This window comes from Apodemus sylvaticus, chromosome 18, assembly GCF_947179515.1.
Source record: "Apodemus sylvaticus chromosome 18, mApoSyl1.1, whole genome shotgun sequence".
Classification (NCBI taxonomy): domain Eukaryota; kingdom Metazoa; phylum Chordata; class Mammalia; order Rodentia; family Muridae; genus Apodemus; species Apodemus sylvaticus.
Window position 1 is genome coordinate 32,295,480 of NC_067489.1, and position 25,767 is coordinate 32,321,246.

The 25,767-nt window shown below is 41.2% G+C and overlaps 1 protein-coding gene across 1 annotated transcript in view; it reads right to left on the reverse strand.

Moving 5' to 3' along the window:
* The window catches only part of Tnks (tankyrase), a 156,313-nt gene that overhangs the window by 115,660 nt on the left and 14,886 nt on the right, over positions 1-25,767 (reverse strand). The window contains exon 2 of the mRNA XM_052162651.1: positions 9,042-9,266. Within this exon, the coding sequence (XP_052018611.1) occupies positions 9,042-9,266 (225 nt within the window). The remainder of the gene's footprint in view (positions 1-9,041; positions 9,267-25,767) is intronic.

Here is a 25,767-nt window from a genome sequence, read left to right on the forward strand (position 1 = left end):
AATAATCTTATCTTCTTCAAAGCATTTTAACACCAGTAAGCAAGATATTCAGAGTCAGTTATTCTGTCACAAGAGAAAATAATAGTACCATCCTTACTGGATGGTTCTCTTTTTCAAGGGTACTATATGGAATTCTGCCAATTAAGGTGTTATTCAAAATTGTTACACTAAAAAAGACCCACATTCACAGTATTATGTGAGAAATTGATGTAAAAAAAAATCAAGATGAGAGTTGTTCTGAAGGGGAAAAAAAAGAATAATGAAAGGAATGGAATCAAATTCTCAAAGCTGGGCTGCAAATGGCTCTGTGGTGAACTCGGTGCTCTACCAGAAAGCCTGAGTCCAGGTCCTAGGGCTCACCAGGCAGGCACAACTGCCTGTCACTATCTCCAGGGAATCTAATGCTCTCTTCTGGCCTCCATGGTATCTGTACACCAGTACATATACCCACAGAGACATATAACTAAAAAATAAGTTCTAAATAATTCTCAAAGCTTTGTTAAATGCTCAACTCATTTTCCCATGGAGTACAGAAGCAAAGGGAAATGGATGTCCTTTGTAACTTGTTTATGGATGACACATGGACAGATCATGTGACACACTAAAATTAGGAGTCCTAGTGTAGCAGCCCAATAGCTGAAGCTGCTGTGCCTCTCATTAAGAAGTTGTAGCTTTGCAGGCCATTAGCCTAAGGTGATTAAAGCCTACAGAGACCTTACTGAAAGAGATGGTCTGAAGGCCATGCTTGAGAGCCCTACTCGCTCGCTTCCCAATGCCACCTGAGAACTGTTCATAAGATCACAGCTAGACAAACACATAAAGCAGATATACAAGCCCAACGTTTACAGAAATTACAAAGACACTGACTATAAAATAATTATTGTGCATACAGTCTTACCATTTATTAAAGAAGCAAGCAAGCCTGCATACTAATGAGATTCAAGTGCTTGCTGGCTGCTCTCTAATGGCTACAGTTTTGTCTGGTGGTACACAGTAACCCAGTGCTGCAGAGGGAGAGGGAGAGGGAGAAATCAGTAATTCAAGGTCATCTCCTTGGTTAGGAAAGTTCACAGCCAGCCTGGGCTATGAGGCCCTGTGTCAACAAGACATGCACACGGGGGTGGAGGGAAGGGGATGCGGGCGTGTGCACACTCTCGAAGTCTACGTAATACTTCTTTTGGAGATGATAAATATTTTGGTTTTATAACCATCAATGCTGAGAATGTTGCTTAGCATAAATATGTAGTAGCAAATAGCAAATGTTTAGGAGCATTTCAGAAATGGATGAAAATTGCCCTACCCCCCAAAAAAATTATTTTTTATGATACAAGTCAGCAACTCAGGGTATGAACAGAAAAGATAACAATGGACGTTATCAGACAATTAATACAATTATACAATGATCATTTATACTGGGAAAGCAAATTTATCTTTCTGGATAACAGATGTGTGTGCAAACAGTTACAAGAAACCTAGAGAAGAGTTACACAGAAACTTGCCTAGTCACATTTATTGCATGGTTCCCAATAATCAGCCTAGATGCCAAGCAGTAACTGAACAGTTAACTATAACACAATCACACAAAGGAGTTTTAGTCTACCATAAAGAATGAAATTATGTTACCTGCAGGAAAATGGATGGAACTGGACATGAATATGAGCAAAATAAACCAGACTCAGAAAAACAAATTCTCAGATACAGAATCCAGATTAACATGTATTTTATATGTAACTTGAAAGCAGAACCTAGTCTTCACTATGAGGAAGGAGTCTAAAGCAAGATGGGAGGATGAGCGAGAGTAATGAAAGGGAATGCCCAAAGAGGTGTCTCCTTCTTCCCCAACTGCCCAATCTCAACTTCCCATCTGAGAATGGCAACTCAAGGATTTACTTCAGAAGTAACAAAAAAGGTTCAGCCGTTGCAGTGAGAATTTTGGTTTCGTTAAAAACATAGAAACATTATGGGAATGTGTTTTTGCTTTAATTCCAGCACGTGTGGTGGGGGCTGCTTCAGATCGTTCACAGCAGCTGACTATGATTTGCCTCATGCACTAGCAGGGGCGTGACCTTACCAGCTGCAGATAGTTTCTGTGACTGTGTGATGTTTGGAATTCTGGGTCCTTTTCAGAGGGTATATAAATGCAAGGGCCCCAACAGGCAAGGTGAGTTATAGGATGTTGGTCGGCGTTGTTAGGTAGTCATGTGCAAAGAAAAAAAGAACTGCATTTCTGCTATACAAGTGAAACCATAATCTTATTTCATTAGAAACCACCTGTAATCTACGAAAAATTTGCCAAACAGGACATGACTTATATTTTCATGCTGGTAAAACAACAAATAGATCTTACTTATACTCGACTAAAATTTAAAAGCCTTTATTTGTCTACAGACATTTATAAGAAAACGAATAGCAAAGCAGACTGAGGGAAGGTCCACAATACACAGAACACAAATGGCCACCAACACAAGAATTCTCATACCCCTAGAAGAAAAAGAAACATACAAAACAGTCCAAAGATCTGAAAAGACACTTCCCAAAAAAACCATACATAAATGCTCACTACATTTAAGAATTTTCAACCAGGAAATGCAAGCTTCTGCAGCCAGCAGACTTGATCCTTCTGCCAAGCACCTGTGTGATGATGCTAGTAATCCTCCAAAGGATCTATCTCAAACCAAAAAACCATAAAGCACCCAGGACATCCACACCAGAACATATATACCAATGTTCCCATCAACCTGTTTACAACAGCTACAAACTGGAACTAATCCAGTGGCTACCAACTGCCACACTCGTGCATTTGAATGCACGTAAGGAAGAACTACCATGCACGCACATAATATAAACAGACAAATGTTTAGCTAACTATACCCAGAAAAAAGAGAAGTGACACAAAGAACTAGAAACATATAACAAGGTTTATTTACTACTGTGCTTACATAAGTCAAAAGGATGATCAAGGAATGGATGGGAAAATGAACAGTCATATGTTAAGGACTGGAACCCGTTCCTCACATCATACCCAAATACTAATGCCCAGTCAAATACCTAAATAGTTTTTAAAGTCTGCTATTCATCAATAGTGATACGATGAAAACCTATATGCTTGCTTTTCCACAAAGTTTATAGGAATGTAGATGGACGTAGCATGTATTAAGCAAAGCCATACAGCTATATATACACTCTAAGTCTTTTAAATGCATTCTCAAGATAAAACATATTTTCAATGCAAAGTAGTTCTTAAATGAGCAGTGTTCACATATAAGTCTAGGGGGGTACATTATTACCTTACCAGGACTCCTGAATTTCAAATTACATTTTTCACTGATATTCCTATAGGATGTAATACCACTAGATTAGTATACTGTATTCTTTAAATGAGAATTTTAGTTATTTAAAATCCTAAGTGAAAGATTAAGCATAAGGTTAAAATCAGGGGCCAGGCTGTAGTGGCACACACCTTTAATCCCAGCACTTGGGAGGCAGAGGCAGGTGGATTTCTGAGTTCGAGGCCAGCCTGGTCTACAGAGTGAGTTCTAGGACAGCCAGGGCTACACAGAGAAACCCTGGGGGGGGGGGAGGAACGGGGAGAATCAGGGGTGTGAAATGTGCCTACAATCAACATACCAGAGAATCTGAGGTACGAAGACGGCTACAAGTTAGAGTACCAGGGCAGCCTGATTTAAATACCAAGATTCTCTCTCAAAATTTCAAGGCCAAAACAAGACAAAAAGAAGATTAAATGATGGCCTAGGCCTTGTCAATGTGTTTTTAGATATGATACCTAATTGGACACTGAATGCAACTAAATAGGCTTTAAATGGGTAGCTACTATCTATAATCTTAGTTCTTATCTGTAAAGTAACATACATTCCCAGGTTCCAGAAACTAAAATATGGGCACATTCCTAAGCCATTGTTCTGTCCTTGGTTCCACTAGGATCTGCAAGGAACTTGGGGACTTGTTTCAATACTTCCTTAAAAAGCAAAATTCATGGATATTAAAGTTCCTTATTTTAAAAAGTGGTATTATATTTACATATAATCTATATCCTATATATTATTTAAGTCATTCATGGATTACTTGTATTTAATACAATGTAAACACTAAGCAAATTATTGTTACTACTTAGGAAATAACAAGATAAAGTTATGGTTTAGAAATAACAAGATAAAAAAATTGATTTTAAGAAAAAGATCCCCAAATGCCCAATCTTCAGTTAAATAAATCTATGAATAAGGAATCTCTAGATACAGAAAGCCTACTGTTTATATCATATTACTTCTTATGGGCAGAAACATCTAGAAATAAGCATAACACATTTAACATTCCAACAGCCTATACTGTTTCTACAAGACACTAGAAAAGTAAAAATAAGTACAACAGTCTCACTATTTTTATTTGACAAAGCAACTACACATACAAAGTAATCCATTCCAAACAAAAAGGCTTCCCCTTGGTGATGTGGGCATAATCTCCAGGCCCACTGACTTCTATCCCATGGTCCTGTCCAGCAAATCTCAACAGTCCTCAATTACTCTGTGAGTGAAATCTTCTCAACTGCTGACATATATTATTAACTGACAATTTAACAAGTCCAGTAGTTAAGTTTATGCTGCCTAATTTCAGGAATATATGTGTACACACAGGTAAAGACAGAAGATCATATATAAACTCGACTGTAAATTGTAATGGTTTTAACTTTTCTTCTGAACAAAGGATCCTACTGCAGTTGAGAGCGTATCTGGCTGGATAGATCTGAGCTTGTCTGGTGGAGTGATCGAAGCTAAGCCATGCCAGTTATTTTCTATACTGCAAAAGGGAAGGGGAAAGAGAGAAAACAAATACTGAAACTTTAATGGGAAAAAAATACCAAAAATTCTATTACATGTTAAAGAATTAACTGAAGATCTGATTTGGGGTGAAAAAAAAATGAGAATTACAGTTAATTTTTTTATTAGTTCACTTATATCTTTATACAATTTGCCTAATCTCTTCCTGAACAGCATAATTTTGACACACCTGAAACAAATCATATAATGCAACAGGAAAATTACATCCGACTATATTATTTTCAAATAAGTAGAGGGAGCTATAACTTATGTCCTATTCAGATATTACACTACTAATCGATGCACATCATACTAAGGGCTTTACTTGAGTTGTTTCATTCTACCTTTGAAATTGTATGATGCTGTTCAACCCTGAAACAGGTACCTCACAAAACGACCCAGGTCTCCTTGACTTCAACCACTATGACAAAATGCCATTGAGCCTGGAAAACAGGCCTCGCTGTTGCAGCTTGAACTGGGGACTCTACACACAGAACAAAAGCCCAAGAATGGTTTGAATGAATAAAGCAAGCAATGGGAGCTTTGTCCCAAACTCCTGACCCAGCAGGGAGTGGGAGCGCAGGTCCTTAATCCCAGGCCAAACTGCTCTACACTGAGTTTCAGGACAGCCAAACAAACATTTTTTTAAGGCACCATCTAACAAAGTGAAGTGTTCCGTCACACACACACTGGGTGGCCTTTCTTATTCACCAATAGCTAAGGAGCTGCTTTTTACCAAGAGGATTACAGGTTAGTCCATTTCTGCCTAAAGTCTTCATAAAGTATTCCACTGTCTTCAGGGCTTTCAATGTGGTAAACAAACAAACAAAAAACTTTGCTTAATTTTTTTTCTCTGTATAGGCAACTTAACCTCAGTGGATCTTACTCTGGCCTGGGATTCCATAAGCTTTTTCAACACTAAAATGCATTTTCTTATTATCATTTATTTATTACTGACTTCTTTATCAGTTCTTATATCTTTTCCATCTGGAACTCCTATAATATGTAAGTTTTTAAAAATAATATTGACACTCCTAGATTTACCTTATTCTTCAGGATTTCCACATCTAAATATGTTCATACTCTGGTCTGCATTTGGGGATATTTTTCACAGATCACTAGCATGTTCTTCATCTATTGAGATTGTGTATGTACACACACACACACACACACACACTTCTGCCCCTAGCAGTAGGGTTAGAGAGTCATGCTACCACACCCAGCTTTACACACAGGAGCTGGAGATCTCAATTCCAGCCCTAATGCTTGCAGAGCAAGCCATCTTTCCAGCTTTTCAATGTTTTACTTTAAAACAGATTAGGGTCTTTGGCCCTAAAGTCTCCTAAGAACAGGAGGTATATGCATGCAGGTTTGTGTTTATCTGATTTTTTTAAAGCTATCCTGGACACATACATAGACACACATACACACAAATTACTCTCTAGATCATCTGCTATGGTTAAAACAGGGTGTTATTTTTCATTTTGCTTACAAAACTTCTGATCTAGACGTCGAAGTATCAAAACAGTAAGAATTATGAGTGTGTTAGAAAACCACGCATCCCTCCATTCTTAGAATTCTTTGATTGCAGGGTGGCAAGATGGCTCAGTAGTAAAGGCACTTGCTGTGTATGTCTGGTGACCTGGGTTTGATCGTGAGAAACCATGTAAATGCAGAGAAAAAACTGTACTAAGCTGTCATCTGATCTTCACACATACAACACATAACATGCATATCTGTGTACACACACACACACACACACACACAAACTGCTACGGAATCAGCAAGCTAACCCTCCTCAGATCACTCAACTCTGTAAAGAGGGATCTTAAGGCTCTCAGAGTACAAAGCACTGATAGACAGCACATATATAGAAAACATAAAGGAAGTAATACAGGCCAAAGTTTACCTCAAGTTGAAATGACAGGAAAGTATAGGATAAACCTCAACAACCAAACCCCTACACAGTAGAAGGAAATTAACTGTTCTTTAGTAGGAACATCACAGCCAGGCCACTACTAGCACTAAAGAAAAAATCGACTGCTACAAATGATTCTTTAATATCTGCACAGCTCTATGGTTAGAATTCGGCCATTGGAGAATGGAGGACCTGGTTGACAGAAAAGTCACTCCTACCCAGGAATGGAACAAAGCGATCTGACCCCAACCAGCTTCTGTATTCACATGGCATGTGTTCAATAAATACTTTAACTTTAAATAAATGCTTTCACAGTAACTACACCTGGGCTTTATTTTGATAGGAGTTTCAAAGGTGCCCTCCCCTCCTTTCACCTTTTACAATTCACAAGAACTTAAACTGAGGGCTGGCACTACAGGTAAAGTCTGTTGAGGACTACAGGAAGTGGTGGTTACAGGGGCCCATTCTTTAACAGTTATAAGCCCTCTATTTAAAACATAGCCAATATTAAAGAAAACATTTCATTATCTGATTTTTGGTACAGAGATTAAGATGGAGAAAGGATTCTAACTTAAAAAAAAAAAATCAAAGTACTGACAAAATGAAAAATCCAGAGAGGTATAAGTAGAAAAATACTGTAGTGGAGACTAGAACTAATGTTTTTAGGGACTAAGAAGAACATGAAATTCTGTGACCAATGACTAAGAAAAATTCAGTGCAAATACTGTGTCAGGTGCAGTAACAACAGAGAAGCTAAAAGGCTACATAGACAATAACAACTTTGGGGTTCAACAACAGCTCTCACATATGAAAAGAAACTGACATCAGAGAGGATGCGCTGATTTCAGCTTTATCAGGTGACTGCACAAATGGGTTGATAGGACAGGACTATCTTAGTGCAAGACCCAGGAGGAAAAGAGACAGTCATCGGAATGCAACAAATGGCAAGGCACTACAAGGAGAATCAAAGCATCACACCAAAAATGCTAAAAAGACTAAGGATAATGGCAGAGAACTTGACAGAAAACTACAATGACAGGAGACCAGAACAAAGGCTATGAAGGAATAGTTGTAATCACTATCAAGGGAAATTTTAACCAGAATGTGTTAAAAATGGCCTATATACTTTAGCATAAAGAAAACGTTGTAATAAAATGCTGATACCTACAGAGACAGAGCCATCGCTCCGTCAGGAAAAAAGAATATAAAGTCTGCCATGGGCTAAACACATTTCAACCATCAGAAGGATCAAGAAATAGAGGAGACCCCCAGGAGACTAAACATTTGTCTTTTAAGAGGCTTAATTAGCTTTCAAAGCAGAAATGTTAATGCAATAAGGCAAAATCTTAACCGATTGGAACGTTGGATCCTCTCTGTAATTGCTTTCTCAGTCCTAGCTTGTTGTCTATTATTGTCATAAACATCAAAAGCAACCCAGGGAAAAAAGGGCTTATTTATTTCATTTTACAGTTCATCTGGAAGGGAAATCAGGGCAGGAATTCAAGGGAGGAACTGAAGCAGAGACTGGAGGAATGCTACCTATGGCTTGCTCATCACTGCTTGCTAAACCTGTTTTCTCATATATCCCAGGACCACCTGCCCTGGGGTGGCACTGCCCACAGGGAACTGGGCCCTCTCACACATCATTAATCAAGAAGCTATCCCCACAGACTCGCCTACAGGCCAGGCTGATGGAGGCATCTCTCAACAGAGGTTGCCTCCTTCTATGTGAACCTAGCTTGTGTCAAGTTGAACAAAGCAAAACCAAACACACACAGTTCAGCTTTGAACTACCGGATTTGAAACACATACCTAAGGCTTTCGAAGAGTTACAAACTGATCAGTGTTCAATTTTAGCAAATTAAAGACACCTGTCAAAATATTTGATGACTTTCTCCAAATCAACTACAATAACCAAATATGTCATCCGATTTATTAAGAATTTATACTTGTGTGGTTCTCGCTGATGCAAGGTTAAATAAATGCAGCTGTTTAACAAAAGACTTAACTACATGTGAAGAGAATAACTAGTCAGAATTTACTGCTTCTACCCCGCTGACACTGAGTTCCCTCACCGTGACACTGAGGGAGCCAGTTTAAATCTTATCCTTAACCACGTTTGGATTCAGCTCACTACTTCCCTTTGAGGGAACAGAAGTCCTCTAGAGGCCGTACACCTTCACATCTGCTGAGGCGGCACTAGCTACATCATAGTAAAAACACAAGAGTAACCTTAAGTTAAAACTGCCTGCAAACTTAGATCGCAGCAACAATACAGCACTAATACTCACCAATGCAGACATCAATTTTCCCTTTAATGGCAGCTTCATGCAGAGGCGTATAGTTCCAGTTATCTCTGGCATTTGGATCTGCTCCTTGACACAGTAACAGACTCACAACCTCAGCATGGCCGAAAGAGCAGGCATTATGAAGTGGGATGAGACCCCCATCGTCTCGGGCATGGACGTTAGCACCCATCTGCAGCAAGTGTTCTACAACATCCTTCCTTCCGAAACCTGCAGAAAAGAAGCAAATGTTCCATGCATTAAGTTAAATCCTTAACAAATCCACACCTATGTTCTGAGGAACTATACCTACCATTTACTATGTATACTTTTATATATATATACTTTCTACTGTAGTAAAAAGGCTAAAACAAAACAAGCAAAAACATTAGCTTTGCTGAACTGACCTTCCCATTTCCAAAGGGGAGATGCTCTTGCTACCGAGTGGCTGACTCAGAAGCTATTTCTTAATCACTTGCTGTGGCAGCAGCTGTGGCAGAAATGCAAGTGAATGAGGTCACTTCTGCCCAGCAGTGTTACAAAGTAACAAAATCCCATACAGAAGCTTCCATGTACTTCATTCTTAAAAACTGCTGGCAAAAACTTTATATTTAAGTACTTTAAATATTAGAATACTACTGATACTCCGAAGGTATCAGAATACTACTAGGATCGGTAGCCAAACTGTGTGCAACAGGTAGTTCAATAAAGCTATTTATGACGGGATTACAAATCTCAGAAAACAAGGTGTTAAGTGAGACTCGATGCATCTAAGGATACAGAAGCAGACTGTGAACAAGTGTCACAGTTTGGGGCTAGAAAAGGGGGAGGGGACGGCTGGCGAGGATCCGAAGCAGTGTAATGACTGAAGTGAGACAGGCTATGGAGGACACTGCGGTGGAAGGCAGGAACCACAGACAACATTAGGCAAAGTCTAACTTGAGGAGTTAGTGAGACCAAGAGAGAAGGAAAACGGCCAGTGACACCATGAACTTGTAATCATCCTCCAATGACAAACTGCCAGCTACAGTGCAAGGGACAGAAAGCGGAAACCCATCCCACGCTGGCTGTGCTGCACTGATTCCACACTACTATTTACTTGATCAGCTTAGAAACTGGCACGTTAAATAAAACTAAAGGGAAATAAAACAGTCTTATCTTCCTCCATTTCATGCATACACTAAGAAATGAGGACCATGTGAAAAATAGAACAAAAAAGTGTCATCCATGCTACCTATAGAAATCCACTCATTTTCAGGAAAGCAAGTACTAAGGAAGTCTCCCAAAATTAAATAAATAAAATAAAATAAATAAATAAAAAGATTCCATAGACATGTATTACAAAGTCAGAATTCTACTTCTCCTGGACAATGCCTCAAGTTAAACAGATTCTGATATCAGAATAGTAAAACTAGAGAGTGCTGGCCATGTGCCCAGCTAGTCTGTTGTTTTTTTTTTTTTTTTTTTTTTTATTATTCGATATAATTTATTTACATTTCAAATGATTTCCCCTTTTCTAGCCCCCCACTCCCCGAAAGTCCCGCAAGCCCCCTTCTCTTCCCCTGTCCTCCCACCCACCCCTTCCCACTTCCCCGTTCTGGTTTTGCTGAATACTGTTTCACTGAGTCTTTCCAGAACCAGGGGCCACTCCTCCTTTCTTCTTGTACCTCATTTGATGTGTGGATTATGTTTTGGGTATTCCAGTTTTCTAGGTTAATATCCACTTATTAGTGAGTGCATACCATGATTCACCTTTTGAGTCTGGGTTACCTCACTTAGTATGATATTCTCTAGCTCCATCCATTTGCCTAAGAATTTCATGAATTCATTGTTTCTAATGGCTGAATAGTACTCCATTGTGTAGATATACCACATTTTTTGCATCCACTCTTCTGTTGAGGGATACCTGGGTTCTTTCCAGCATCTGGCAATTACAAATAGGGCTGCTATGAACATAGTAGAACATGTATCCTTATTACATGGTGGGGAGTCTTCTGGGTATATGCCCAGGAGTGGTATAGCAGGATCTTCTGGAAGTAAGGTGCCCAGTTTTCGGAGGAACCGCCAGACTGATTTCCAGAGTGGTTGTACCAATTTGCAACCCCACCAGCAGTGGAGGAGTGTTCCTCTTTCTCCACACCCTCTCCAACACCTGCTGTCTCCTGAATTTTTAATCTTAGCCATTCTGACTGGTGTAAGATAAAATCTTAGGGTTGTTTTGATTTGCATTTCCCTAATGACTAATGAAGTTGAGCATTTTTTAAGATGCTTCTCCGCCATCTGAAGTTCTTCAGGTGAGAATTCTTTGTTTAACTCTGTACCCCATTTTTTAATAGGGTTGTTTGGTTTTCTGGAGTCTAACTTCTTGAGTTCTTTATATATATTGGATATTAGCCCTCTATCTGATGTAGGATTGGTGAAGATCTTTTCCCAATTTGTTGGTTGCCGATTTGTCCTCTTGATGGTGTCCTTTGCCTTACAGAAACTTTGTAATTTTATGAGGTCCCATTTGTCAATTCTTGCTCTTAGAGCATACGCTATTGGTGTTCTGTTCAGAAACTTTCTCCCTGTACCGATGTCCTCAAGGGTCTTCCCCAGTTTTTTTTCTATTAGCTTCAGAGTGTCTGGCTTTATGTGGAGGTCCTTGATCCATTTGGATTTGAGCTTAGTACAAGGAGACAAGGATGGATCAATTCGCATTCTTCTGCATGCTGACCTCCAGTTGAACCAGCACCATTTGTTGAAAAGGCTATCTTTTTTCCATTGGATGTTTTCAGCCTCTTTGTCGAGGATCAAGTGGCCATAGGTGTGTGGGTTCATTTCTGGATCTTCAATCCTGTTCCATTGATCCTCCTGTCTGTCACTGTACCAATACCATGCAGTTTTTAACACTATTGCTCTGTAGTATTGCTTGAGGTCAGGGATACTGATTCCCCCAGATTTCCTTTTGTTGCTGAGAATAGTTTTAGCTATCCTGGGTTTTTTGTTGTTCCAGATGAATTTGATAATTGCTCTTTCTAGCTCTGTGAAGAATTGAGTTGGGATTTTGATGGGTATTGCATTGAATCTGTATAGTGCTTTAGGCAAAATGGCCATTTTAACTATATTGATTCTGCCGATCCATGAGCATGGGAGGTTTTCCCATTTTTTGAGGTCTTCTTCCATTTCCTTCTTCAGAGTCTTGAAGTTCTTGTCATACAGATCTTTCACATGTTTGGTAAGAGTCACCCCAAGATACTTTATACTGTTTGTGGCTATTGTGAAGGGGGTCATTTCCCTAATTTCTTTCTCAGCCTGCTTATCCTTTGAGTATAGGAAGGCCACTGATTTGCTTGAGTTGACTTTATAACCTGACACTTTGCTGAAGTTGTTTATCAGCTGTAGGAGCTCTCTAGTGGAGTTCTTTGGGTCACTTAGGTAGACGATCATGTCGTCTGCAAATAATGATAGTTTGACTTCTTCCTTTCCAATTTGTATCCCTTTGACCTCCTTATGTTGTCGAATTGCCCGAGCTAGTACCTCAAGTACAATATTGAAAAGATAAGGAGAAAGGGGGCAGCCTTGTCTGGTCCCTGATTTCAGTGGGATTGCTTCAAGTTTCTCTCCATTTAGTTTGATGCTGGCTACCGGTTTGCTGTATATTGCTTTTACTATGTTTAGGTATGGGCCTTGAATTCCTGTTCTCTCCAAGACTTTAAGCATGAAGGGATGCTGAATTTTGTCAAATGCTTTTTCAGCATCCAATGAAATGACCATGTGGTTTTGTTCTTTGAGTTTGTTTATGTAGTGGATTGTATTGATGGATTTCCGTATATTGAACCAACCCTGCATTCCTGGGATAAAGCCTACTTGATCATGGTGGATGATCGTTTTGATGTGTTCTTGGATTCGGTTGGCAAGAATTTTATTGAGTATTTTTGCATCGATGTTCATAAGGGAAATTGGTCTGAAGTTCTCTTTCTTTGTTGGATCTTTGTGTGGCTTTGGTATCAGCGTAATTGTGGCTTCGTAGAAGGAATTGGGTAGTGTTCCTTCTGTTTCTATTTTGTGGAATAGTTTGAAGAGTATTGGTGTTAACTCTTCTTTGAAGGTCTGGTAGAATTCTGCACTGAAGCCATCTGGTCCTGTGCTTTTTTTGGTTGGAAGACTTTCTATGACTCCTTCTATTTCTTTAGGCATTATGGGACTGTTTAGATGGTCTAGTTGGTCCTGATTTAATTTTGGTATTTGGTATCTGTCAAGGAAATTGTCCATTTCCTCCAGATTCTCCAGTTGTGTTGAGTATAGGCTCTTGTAGTAGGATCTGATGATTTTTTGGATTTCCTCAGTTTCCGTTGTTATATCTCCCTTTTCATTTCTAAGTTTGTTAATTTGGATACTTTCTCTGTGCCCCTTGGTCATTCTGGCTAAGGGTTTATCTATCTTGTTGATTTTCTCAAAGAACCAGCTCCTGGTATTGTTGATTTTTTGTATGGTTCTCTTTGTTTCTACTTGATTGATTTCGGCCCTGAGTTTGATGATTTCCTGCCTTCTACTCCTCCTGGGCGAAATAGCTTCTTTTTGTTCCAGGGCTTTCAGGTGTGTCATTAAGCTGGTAATGTATGCTCTCTCCATTTTCTTTTTGGAGGCACTCAGGGCTATGAGTTTTCCTCTTAGCACTGCTTTCACTGTGTCCCATAGATTTGGGTATGTTGTGTTTTCATTTTCATTGTGTTCTAAAAAGTCTTTAATTTCTTTCTTTATTTCTTCCTTGACCAAGGTATCATTGAGTAGAGTATTGTTCAGTTTCCACGTGTATGTGGGCTTTCTGTTGTTTCTGTTGCTATTGAAGACCACTTTTACTCCATAGTGATCAGATAGGAGGCATGGGATTAGTTCGATCTTCTTATATTTGTTGAGGTCTGTCTTGTGACCAATTATATGGTCGATTTTGGAGAAGGTACCATGAGGTGCTGAGAAAAAGGTATATTCTTTTGTTTTAGGATAGAATGTTCTATATATATCTGTTAAATCTAATTGGTCCAAAGCTTCAATTAGTTTCATTGTGTCCCTGTTTAGTTTCTGTTTTCCTGATCGGTCCATTGAGGAAAGTGCAGTGTTGAAGTCACCCACAATTATTGTGTTAGGTGCAATGTGTGCTTTTAGTTTTAATAAAGTTTCTTTTACAAAAGAGGGTGCCCTTACATTTGGGGCATAGATGTTCAGGATTGTCAGTTCTTCTTTTTGTATTTTTCCTTTGACCAGCAAGAAGTGTCCCTCAGGGTCTCTTTTGATGACTTTGGGTTGAAAGTCAATTTTATCTGATATTAAAATGGCTACTCCAGCTTGTTTCCTGAGACCATTTGCTTGTAAAATTGTCTTCCAGCCTTTTACTCTAAGGTAGTGTTTGTCTTTGACCCTGAGGTGTGTTTCCTGTAAGCAGCAAAATGTAGGGTCCTGTTTACGTATCCATTCAGTTAGTCTGTGTCTTTTTATTGGGGCATTAAGTCCATTGATGTTAAGAGATATTAAGGAATAGTGATTGTTACTTCCTATCATTTTTGACGTTATTTTTTAAATTTGAATGCTTAACTTCTTTTGGGTTTGATGAAAGGTTACTATCTTGCTTTTTCCAGGGTGAAGTTTCCCTCCTTGTATTGGTGTTGTCCTCCTATTATCCTTTTTAGGGCCGGGTTTGTGGATAGATATTGGGTAAACTTGGTTTTGTCATGAAATATCTTAGTTTCTCCATCTATGGTGATTGAGAGTTTTGCTGGATATAGTAGTTTTGGTTGGCATTTGTGTTCTCTTAGAGTCTGCATGAGATCTGCCCAGGACCTTCTAGCCTTCATAGTCTCAGGTGAAAAGTCTGCTGTGATTCTGATAGGTCTTCCTTTATATGTTACTTGGCCTTTTTCTCTCACTCTCCTCTATGCCTATAATCCTTAGGTTTGGTCTTCTCATTGTGTCCTGGATTTCCTGGATATTTTGGGTTACAAGCTTTTTGCATTTTGCATTTTCTTTAACTGTTGAGTCCATGGTTTCTATGGAATCTTCAGCATCTGAGATTCTTTCTTCTATCTCTTGTATTCTGTTGTTGATATTTGTATCTCTGTCCCCTGATTTCTTCCCAAGGCTTTCTATCTCCAAAGTTGTCTCCCTTTGAGTTTTCTTAGTTGTTTCTACTTCTGATTTTAGATCCTGGATGGTTTTGCTTAGCTCCTTCACTTGCATGTTTGTGTTTTCCTGTAATTCTTTAAGAGATTTTTGTGTTTTCTCTTTCATGAGCTCAGCCTGTTGACCAAAGTTCTCCTGTATTTCTTTAAGAGATTTTTGTGTTTCGTCTTTCATGACCTCAGCCTGTTGAGCAAAGTTCTCCTGTATTTCTTTAAGTGTTTTTTGCATTTCCTCCTTGTTGGCTTTTGTATTCTCCTGGATTTCTTTCAATGATTTTTGTGTTTCCCTTGCAAGGGCTTCTACCTTTTGATCCATTGTCTCCTGAATTTCTTTATGTATGACCTTCATGTGTTCCTGTACCAGCATCATGACCAGTGATTTTAAATCCAAATCTTGTTTTACTGGTGTGATGGGGTATCCAGGACATGTTGGTAGAGGAGAATTGGGTTCAGATGTTGCCATATTGCCTTGATTTCTGTTAGTGACGTTCCTGCGTTTGCCTTTTGCCATCTAGTTCTCACTGGTGTTAGTTTATCTTGTCAGTGCTGGACTCACCAGTGCAAGCTGCCCCTTCCCAGTTGGCCTCTGGTGCACAGCTTACCTCCTGCACTGCTTGTAGACAGTGTGCTGCTGCCCAGGCTGTTCAGATCCCAAAGCAGGCACCCGAAGGCTCCCGCTGGGGCCCGCTGGATTCACTGGAGCACACTGACTTCTCCCAGCTGGCCGCCCGGAAGCCCAGCTAGCCACTTGCAGGACTTGGAGATGTAATGCTGCCGCCCAGACTGATCTGGATCCGGAAGCGGAGAGAGTAGAGCTAAGGGCTTCTGTCTGAGGCCTTGCCCCAGATTGTGTCTGTGGAGCAGATGGAGCCCGTGTGCACTCCCAGGGAGTGCCGACGGTGTATGCTACTGTGACCTCCCCTGAGTTCCGCTCACTCCGCTGGGCAGCCGATCTGCCAACCGGGCTATCGCACACAAGGTTAGCCTGGCCGCCCAGTCCCTGAGTCCAGGCAAAAGCCTGGGAGGCCAAGGTCCGAGCAAAGTTCCCCTACGGCTTTGACTGTTAATTGGGTTTGCCAGGTGACTAGGATGGCGGGCATGTGAGCCCGCGCTCCCTGAAAGCGCCGGGAGAGTCTGCTTTGCTAACAATCACCTGGGCGGGTTGACTCACAGATGGCCCACCAAGCCGCCCAGTTCTTGGGGTCAGTCCTGTGCCTTTTGGGGCCTGGACCCCCGCTTTGTTAGCCTTAGGCTATGCCTGTTACAGGTCTGCCCGCCTGAGCTCTCTGTCGTCCTGCAGGCAAAATGGCGGCGGCGCGCTCGCAGGCCTGGGCAAAAAACCTCCTGGTTGGATTGGCACCCCGATGGCCCCCCGACCCGCCCAGGGCCTGGGTGCAGGCCAACGCCCGTCGGGCTCAGACCACCGCGGTGTTGGCCTCGGATTATGTTTGTGTACCTCAGTCTGTCCGATTCCTGGAGTACGGAACCAAGATGGATCCTCCTCTCCTGACTGGTGGGAGGCCGAGTTCTGAAGTGGCCTCCGTGCAGGAAAGGCGCCGCACAACTGCAGCTGCTTGCTGTCCGGCTGGTCAGCGAAGGTCAGTGGTCGTGGGCGCAGGGCCTAACTGGTCCCTGTGACGCCTTGGTTCCACTGCTGATGGCCCTTCAGCTGGAGCAGCCACTGCTGCCGCTGCTGCCGCCGCCACCTAGTCTGTTGTTCTTAATCCTGGCACAATACCTCCTAGCAGGGGCAGTTAGAGGTCCCATGGTCTCGTTTCTACCCCTCCTTCCCTAGACCGTCTTAGCCCTATCCTTCCCGGTATAAGAGGACAAGCAAGGCTCCAGGGGAGATTGAAGGTTGTTGACTTTGTTCCCATTGGGATGGAAAGGACAATGACGTCAGGCCATTGGCATTCTGCCAGCCGAGGTAGGGAGCCTTCACCTGAGGTGGGTCTATCCAGTAGCTCGCTCAGCCTTCCCTGCTGCTGCTGCTCCCTTCGTGCGTACAGCTGCAGCTCTTGTCTATGCTGGCTAATGTCAACAGTGGACATGACAGGATGGCGTCCAAGACAAGTAAGGTCTTTGTATGAGGAAGCAGCCCAGGCGGCTCCAAGTGGCACCACCAAACTAGTACAGAAATGCACTAGGCTCAGACTCGCTCAGCAATGGCGTCAGAAGCTCTGAAAAGTCTGTCACTTTGCCGTTCTCCGCTCTGGTGTTCACTTATCTGTTTGTGTTTGTACGAGTGCGACAACTCTGAGCTGGACGTATGATTCCCAGACAAGAGAGAAGGTGGAGGAAGAGAAAGGCTTGGGCACAGAGTGTTTAGTAAATCAGAAAGTGTCTTCATGTAAGTATGCATACCTATGCTTTCCTAGCCACAAATATGTCACCTGCCCACTTACAAAAACAGGCCAAAAAACAAGTCTACAGCTGAGCACAAAGCTGTCTCAGAAAATCAAGTTATCTACCGGTGAAGAAGCAGAGGATGAATTCAGGGAGAATAAACAATAGCATCCGGCATCCCTTCTGTAAGTCATGTGTAGAAATTTGTTTCAAGGACCCAAGAAACTATTTGTAAGAAAAATCACTTTATGCTATTTGAGTCTTTAAAAGGTTTTTCAGGTAGCTGAATGAGATGTTCACTTTAAAAAGTCAACTCCGCACTCACAAATCAGAATCACCTGGGAGGAGCTGTGCCCGCCCGCCTTCTCTGTGTGGACAGTGCACTCAGGTGAGACAGTGCGCCCAGATGAAAGGGGTGTGGAAGTAGGCTGTCCCGCTGGCTGAGCCAGCCTTCCCTCCTGTTCCTGTTTCCTTCTTACAGCTGCAGCTCAGTGCTGAACTGCTGATAGGAGAGCCAAAGTCTCCAGCACCCACCAGGTTTGGGACACCAGACTGGGACAGCTTAAGCACCCAGCCTCAAGGCCTGAGCAACCAGCAGGACTCAGCGTCTCAGGTGAGACAATCCTTCTATTTCAACGTTAGCTGATACAGTCATGATAATAACAATAATAAGTTCTATCTGTTCTGCCCCTCCAGGAAACTCTAATACACTATATAAAAATGAGCAAATTAGAGCCAAATATGGTGGCATATGCCTCTAATCCCAAAATGATGGAGGTAGAGACTGAACAAACTAGAGTTTGTAGGCCAGTCTGTGCTACATAAGGAGATCCTCTTTTAAAACCAACAAGGAGCTGGGGAAAGATCCGGTCTGTTCAAGTGCTCGGTATGCAAACATAAGGATCTCAGTCTGAATCTCCCACACCCAAGTTAGGAAAAAAGAAAAAAGAAAAAAGCTGGGCCCTTGGAGTGGGCGGAGGGACCCCAGAGCTTGGTGGCCAGCCGGTCTAGAGCCGGTGAGCTCCAGGCTCAACAGAGACCCAGGTGCAAACTAGGATGGAAGGTGACTGCAGAACACCCAGCACGGACTTCTGTCCTCTGTATGAACACACGGACGGACAGGCAGGCAGGCAGGCACGCACGCACACACACAAAAATCACAATAAAAAGTAAAGAATCAAGAACAAAATCAGAGACAACTAGTTAAGAAAACTCCTGTTCTCCTGTCTAACAAGAAAGATCGGGCCTAGATTTAGAAGGCAAGGATGCTAGGTCCCAAATTCTGGTTGAGCACCTTGGTCTGTGGAGGGTCCAAGTGGGGAAGAAGTAAGGAACAAACGCTCACCTAACCCTGTCCCTGCTTAGTAAGATGATTTGTAAGTTTCAGCACATGCTTGCTGGTAAACGATGTCATTTCACATATTTAAAGAAAACGGAAAATGCACTTTAAGGAAAATCTAATGCAAGGCCTAACTGAATACACTTAGCAACGTTCTTTATTGATCTTAAAGTATTACAATTAAGGCCCTTTGAACTGTTTCAGCACAAGATATAAGACCACTGGTATTTAGTCTCCAGGTCTAAGCTAAAAAAAAAACAGGAAAAGTCATTCCACTTAACATTTAATATTTTAATTTTGCCTACAATTAAAACCTGCAAGAAACAACCTTAAACCTTAACGGTGACATGCACAATATTACCAAAAGAAAAAAAATAAATGCATTTGGAGTATTATAAACTGAAGTGTTTTATAAATGGTAGCAAACTACAGATTAAGAAGGTATTTTTTTCCTAATTTGACTACCAACAAAGCTACAAGCACTGTATCACAATAACAAAGTTCATATTACATGTCATTCTTTAATTTTTCTGTAAGTATTGTAAGATCCAAGAACACCTAAAAGACACTCAAAGTAAGAGTAAAGTAAGCTTGAAACTGTCAAGAACACTGGCATAATGGCAAAGATAAACAGGCTCTCAGTGACAGAGGACTCCGGAGACACGGCAGAAGGGAAGACATTACAGTGATCTACTGTCCTGCACAGTACCAGCCGAGGCTGGCCTGCTTTGCTTTCTCTTCCTTTCTTTTCTTTCTTTTCTTTCCTTCCTTCCTTTCCTTCCTTCCTTCCTTCCTTCCTTCCTTCCTTCCTTCCTTCCTTCCTTTCTTTCTTTCTGTTTTTGTTTTGTTTTTTGTTTTGTTTTTGGATTTTTTTTTTCCCCCTGAGACAGGGTTTCTCTGTATATCCCTAGCTGTCCTGGAACTCACTGTAGACCAGGCTGGCCTCGAACTCAGAAATCTGCCTGCATCTGCCTCCCAGAATGCTGGGATTACAGACGTGTGCCACCACGCCCGGCCCTGCTTTGCTTTCTAATGCTGGGATGAGACAAAACCAAAAGCAGCATGGCGATCAGAAGGGTGCATTTGGCTCACACTCCCCACTTCCCAGTCCAACGAGAAGGGACATGGTCAGGAAACAAGGGCTGAGAGAGACCCATGAGAAGCCCTCCTTACTGTGCCCCCTCTCATTTTGTTTGCTCTTCTATGACTTACCATCAGCTACCCAGGAATGGCTCCTCCCACAGTGGGCTGGGCTCTCCCACATCCATCAGTAATCAAAAGACTGCCTTACAGACTTACCCACAAGCCAATCTGATGGAGAAAACTCCTACTAAACAGAGTCCCTCCTCCCAGATATACCTGTGTCAAGCTGACAAAAATTAAGCAACACAACAGCCTTTGAACAATAACTGTAGAATTTTTAAACACTTTTCTACCCAGTGTATTCCGGTTCCCTCACATCACTGGCTACTCCGGAGGTCCACACGTGCAGGAATTTCTAACTCTGCTAAGTTAATTCTGAGTGTGTATCCTGGGTGAGGTGTGGCCAGCAGCTGTAAACTGAGAGGCTGCTTATCACAGGACAGCCCCGCCACGCCTTTACTCTCATTCTGTCCACTTTCTTCTGACATGTTTTCAGGCTTTCGGGTTTACAGTATTTTATGGAGGAAATTTGTATGCTGTCATGAACATCTGTACTGGAAATTGTGGAAAGAACCTGCATCTTACTTGTCTTCTATGTACCAAGTGAAGTTTACCCAATCTAATATACACTAAAGCACAGACACCTAGTAATAAGTTTCTGATTACTTTGTAATATACATCCAATAACAAATATTTTTTATTTAACACTCAACCATTATTTCTTCCTCTCCTAACTTTGTAACTAAATTAGCCTTTAATCATTAGAAGATATACTACCTTCTGATCTTTTGATCAAAATTCACAAAGGAGTATATTTCCCTGTTGATTTCTCATTTGCCAAAAGCAGGACCTAACTGAAAATTATTCTATCTTATAGAACCTGGTTTAGAAAAGAGAGAGACAGACACACAGACACACAGACACACACACACACACACAGAGAGAGAGAGAGAGAGAGAGAGAGAGAGAGAGAGAAAGAGAGAATGAGAATGAATGCTAAAGTGCAGAGAAATAAGAGTGCTTTCCCCAAACCCAATAGAGAAACCACCAGAAACAAATACAGAAGGCAAGAATTCAAGACGAGTAGGGAGTAATGGGGGTAGGAAGAAAAGCTCTGCAAAGACGACATGCTTCTCATGCTGAAGGAAGGTCTAACTTCCAGACTGAGAGCTCAGGCTGCAGTGAGGACAGACAGGACGAGCACAGTAGGCTAACAACAGCAACGGCTAAAAACTTCCCATGTCCTTCAGAAAGTAAACGTGGAACAACTAAGAGAAACTAAAACTAAGTGGAGAACAGAAACAGTGGCACATGCAGCAATGCATCAGCAGGCAAAAGAACTGCCACGACCTGGAATTCTGTTAGTAGTTTTCAGTCCTCCCTACTTTATCTCAGAGAGCTACAGACAATGGAGGAAGAAAAAACTAAACGTAATCCAATGGATGAGTCATAACTAGAAGCCGGGAGAAAAACACACAAAAACACTTAACTTTTTCTAAAACCCTCAAGCTTCATTTTATCTTAATTCTAAGCAACTGAACCATTTTTAGAATAGTTCATAAAAAACCTTTTCTTTAAATCTTTACTTCTCAGTGCATAGCAAAGCAAACTCTAGAGAGACTATAACATAAAATGATGAAACTATAAAAGAATGTCGGTGGACAGGCATCTCAGGAGAAAAGAAGACACAAAGAAAAGCTTTAAAGACAATAAATCTAGGGAGTTGAGAGATTAAATAAAAACAGAGCAATAGTTATTTAAAGTGACTACAAAAATGCAGACCAAAAAAATTCCACAACCAAATGGCCAAAGGCAGAAAAGAAAAAGGATTAATCACAACCAATGATTCACTAGAAATGTAAATTAAAACAAATATAGTATTTGCTTTATTACAATCCTGGACCTGCAAGATGGCTCAGTGGGTAAAAACTCTTGTCACCCAAGTCTTGTGACAGAAGAAGAAAACTAACTTCTACAAGTTGTCCTCTGACCTCAACACATGTGCAAGGCACAAGCACCTCACCTCCATAAACAAATATAATAAAGATGTAAAAGCTAAGAAATGTATTTTAAATGATGACATTTAAGGATACACAGAACTGTTCCTAAGAGCACTGTTCACAGCAGCCAACAATACCCAGATGCAGCAGTCACAGCAGATTGTATACAACACTAAAAACCAACAAACTACTGCCCCATGACAGCCAAACCACACAACAAGGAACAAGACAGAATCCTCTCGCCAAGTTCAAAAGCTGACTGCACTAACCTATGTGTGGTTAAGGGCTAGAGATTCGGGTGGGCTTGCGGGCTGCAGATGTACTGATTCTTAATCTGGGCGCCTATTACATCCAGGCGTAAACACTGAAAATTCACCTTATGGTAAACTCGACTTATCTGGTGCACTTATCTGGTGTTTGCTGCATTTCAAAAACAAACTACCATGTAAGGTGTAAGGACTGTGTGAGGAACATAAAGTAGTAGACTCTCTTGAGAAAGCCAATACAGCAGCACAAATTTACAAGCCAAACTTTGGGATTCTACGTCCTGCACTTTACAGCACCGTTGTGAGAATTTTCAGGAACCGTGCTTATTCCACACACTCAGCACCCAGGGCTCCTTTAAGGACAATCTAAGGAACACAGGACTGTTTCTCCTCAAATATAAAACCGCTTGAAAGGTTCATGCATGTGACAGTACCAACTGTCACAACATCTCACTAAACATGGGAGTCTTAACTGAATTTTATGTATCCTCCAACAATGATTCTCAATTTTACACATGAATGAAAAAAACAGGAGGGATTTTCAAAAAACAAGCTTACCCTACACCAGTGGTATAATCAGTCCAGGATTAGGAATCTGTTCCCAAAAAGTATGGGCATCTCCTGGGGTTTGGTAAAAAGGCAAATTATCAAGCTCTGCTACAGACTAACCAGATGACTCTGGAAGTGGCCCAGCAGCAAACCTTCTAGTCTGAGAACTCTAATTATAGCTGCAGGAGTGTATAATTCTCCTGAAAATTACACATGAATCGTGGTGTATATGAGACTGTCCACATCCATCAGCAGATTCTTAAACCCATGTTAACAAAATTACGAGCGCCTTGTATTAGTCAGCACATTTCACACTCCCCGCTGGGGTTCCTAGTGACCTCAACGGTCCTTTCTGGGACCTGAGAAGTCCAAACTGTGAAACAATACTAAGATGATCCTGCTCTCCTCACCGCCAGGAGTGACGGTACTTGATTTCATAGCATCACGCCTTGGACATTTGGAAAATGCATCCATAGTTCTCTCAACCCAAACAAACAAAACCTTCATACTACATTACCCAAGGAGAGACACATAACTGTACACTCCAGTCGCCGTCCCTCTTTGTCACCAGATCTCCGTAGTATTTTCATGGTAGTTTTCCTGAGGCAATTCCACATGGGAATATTTTTCATGTAAATGTAATTACATCACATTCCAGCCACCGAGGTACATATTTGAGTAAGAGTGCCACAATGAGAATCACATAAGCACCTCTAGAGGTGCCGGCCTACTTGACTAACATCATACAGCTGTTTAAGAACAGTCCGGACCTCTGCATTTGGCCCACATTTTCTCCAGGATGAACTCGGGAGCCTGTTACTTAGAAGAGAACAATCTTTGCTCCCAAAGACAGGCTTTAAGCTTTTTGACAAATACCTAAATTTTATAGTATTACACAAGCTTTTATAATATTAACAGTTTCCCAATAACCATCACTTTTCTAAGACTGGTGTTACTAACAAACGTGCTGCATAGGTTAATACTTTGAAAGATCTGCATGGCATACTAAAGTAATACTTCCCAAAAGACCAAACCATATAATAATAAGATCCATTTCTATAAAGTCAGTACATTTTAACATACCAAAAAATATGAAAGTTAAGAGGTTAATACTTTGAAAGATCTGCATGGCATACTAAAGTAATACTTCCCAAAAGACCAAACCATATAATAATAAGATCCATTTCTATAAAGTCAGTACATTTTAACATACCAAAAAATATGAAAATTTCACTGATAAGGCTCAAAATTCTCCTTACAAGAATTATCCAAATCCTGTATTAAAAAAATAATAATCTATTATTTGAAAAGACCATTGAAATAGTACTTTCTTCTCCACTCCATCATCTGTTTCATGAATTCAATCCATATACTCCACACGACGACGACGACGACGACGACGACAGGGAAAAGGCAAGAATTGGGCTATCTTCTATCAAATCTAGCATTAAACTGACTCAAACACAGAAACCACCTTTATTCAGTAATCTTAGCTTCACAAAGTATATAGACTCTCAGACAATGCAACTGATGAATTTTTACTTCTACATTTTAACTTATACCATAAGTCTCAACAGATGTAACCCATATTAATGAACACACACTCTATATAGTCATTTCCTCTCTCCACAGTACTGCTTTCTGCACTGGTGGTCTGCAGCCAGCCACTGACTGGGAGTATTATATAGAAAAGACCAGAAACAAAAACGTGTAAACTATACCCATGTGCTGTCTGTAGCAATGTGTAAACTATACCCATGTGCTGTCTGTAGCAGTGTGGTGAAGTGTACTGTGCCCTGTGTGTGTTCTGCCTAGGGTGCCCGATCTGCCCATTGTCACTGTTTCACTTCACTCTCTGAGCATTTCAGTTCTTTTCCTGCCGTCACTCTTATCTAAGCTGACAATTCAGATACAATAGAACGAGCTAACCATGCTTCCCTTAGGAGAAAAGATGGGGGTTCTTGACTTGGGGACTTCTGGAAAAGATCAAAACTATCTGCACATAATTTGCCACCAATTCTTCTGTTTCTGTATTCTTGCCACTAGTCCCTTAATACTTTATAAATCAAACCTTACACTGGGTGTATGTTTTGGAAAAACAATTTCTCTAAAGCTTGTCTAGTTTCAGGCATCTGAGGACCCTGAGGGCAAGGAGCATTACTATATCTTTGAGTATTAAGAGTCCTGAGACAAAATTTTTGAGAAACAACATTTTGATTCTAAGTGTTCTCTGCATATTTCCTCCCAATTAAACAATCCCTCCTGGAAGGGAGAAGGCTCATTTCACAAGAAAGTTCCTCCAAACCCAAGATGTCCCTCCCCAAGGATATATACGCAGTAAACAACCACTGGAGAGAGAGATGCTTCTGCCGGGCTACCAGCAACTTGTGCAGCAAACTCAAGGCGGGACGGTTTTATGACATGAGCTGATGTGGGTTTGGGTGATAGGGCTCCGAGTCACTCACTGAAGCTCTTTAAAGTGACCTTAACAAACTCACTGTCTCACCAAGCAGATGCGTGAAATAATCATTGCTCTGATTTGCCATTGGCCTCATAGGTGGGGTGGGGACTGTATGTTCATAGAGTCCCAGGAAAAGCCACACAATGCAATTAGCAACCAAACGGAGCAAACAAAGCCTAAGACATCTAGGATATGCAACTGAAGCTCATCTATCTCAAGGGGGAGCATCCACACAAGCAATCCCAAACTGGCTACAGACTGCTGTTTCTTACAGCTTGTGGCTGCAAAAGACTGGAGAACAAAGCAAAGGAATAGAGTACATTGACCGTTGTTTCTTACAGCTTGTGGGAAGCCAAGCAATGGAGTCCATAAGGGACACCACCTTGCTGTAGTGGCAGGTGTGTACCCCAGGGCGGGTGATAAGATGTGCGACTGAGTCTGAACTATTTGGGCATGGAGCGTCTTTGGGAAAA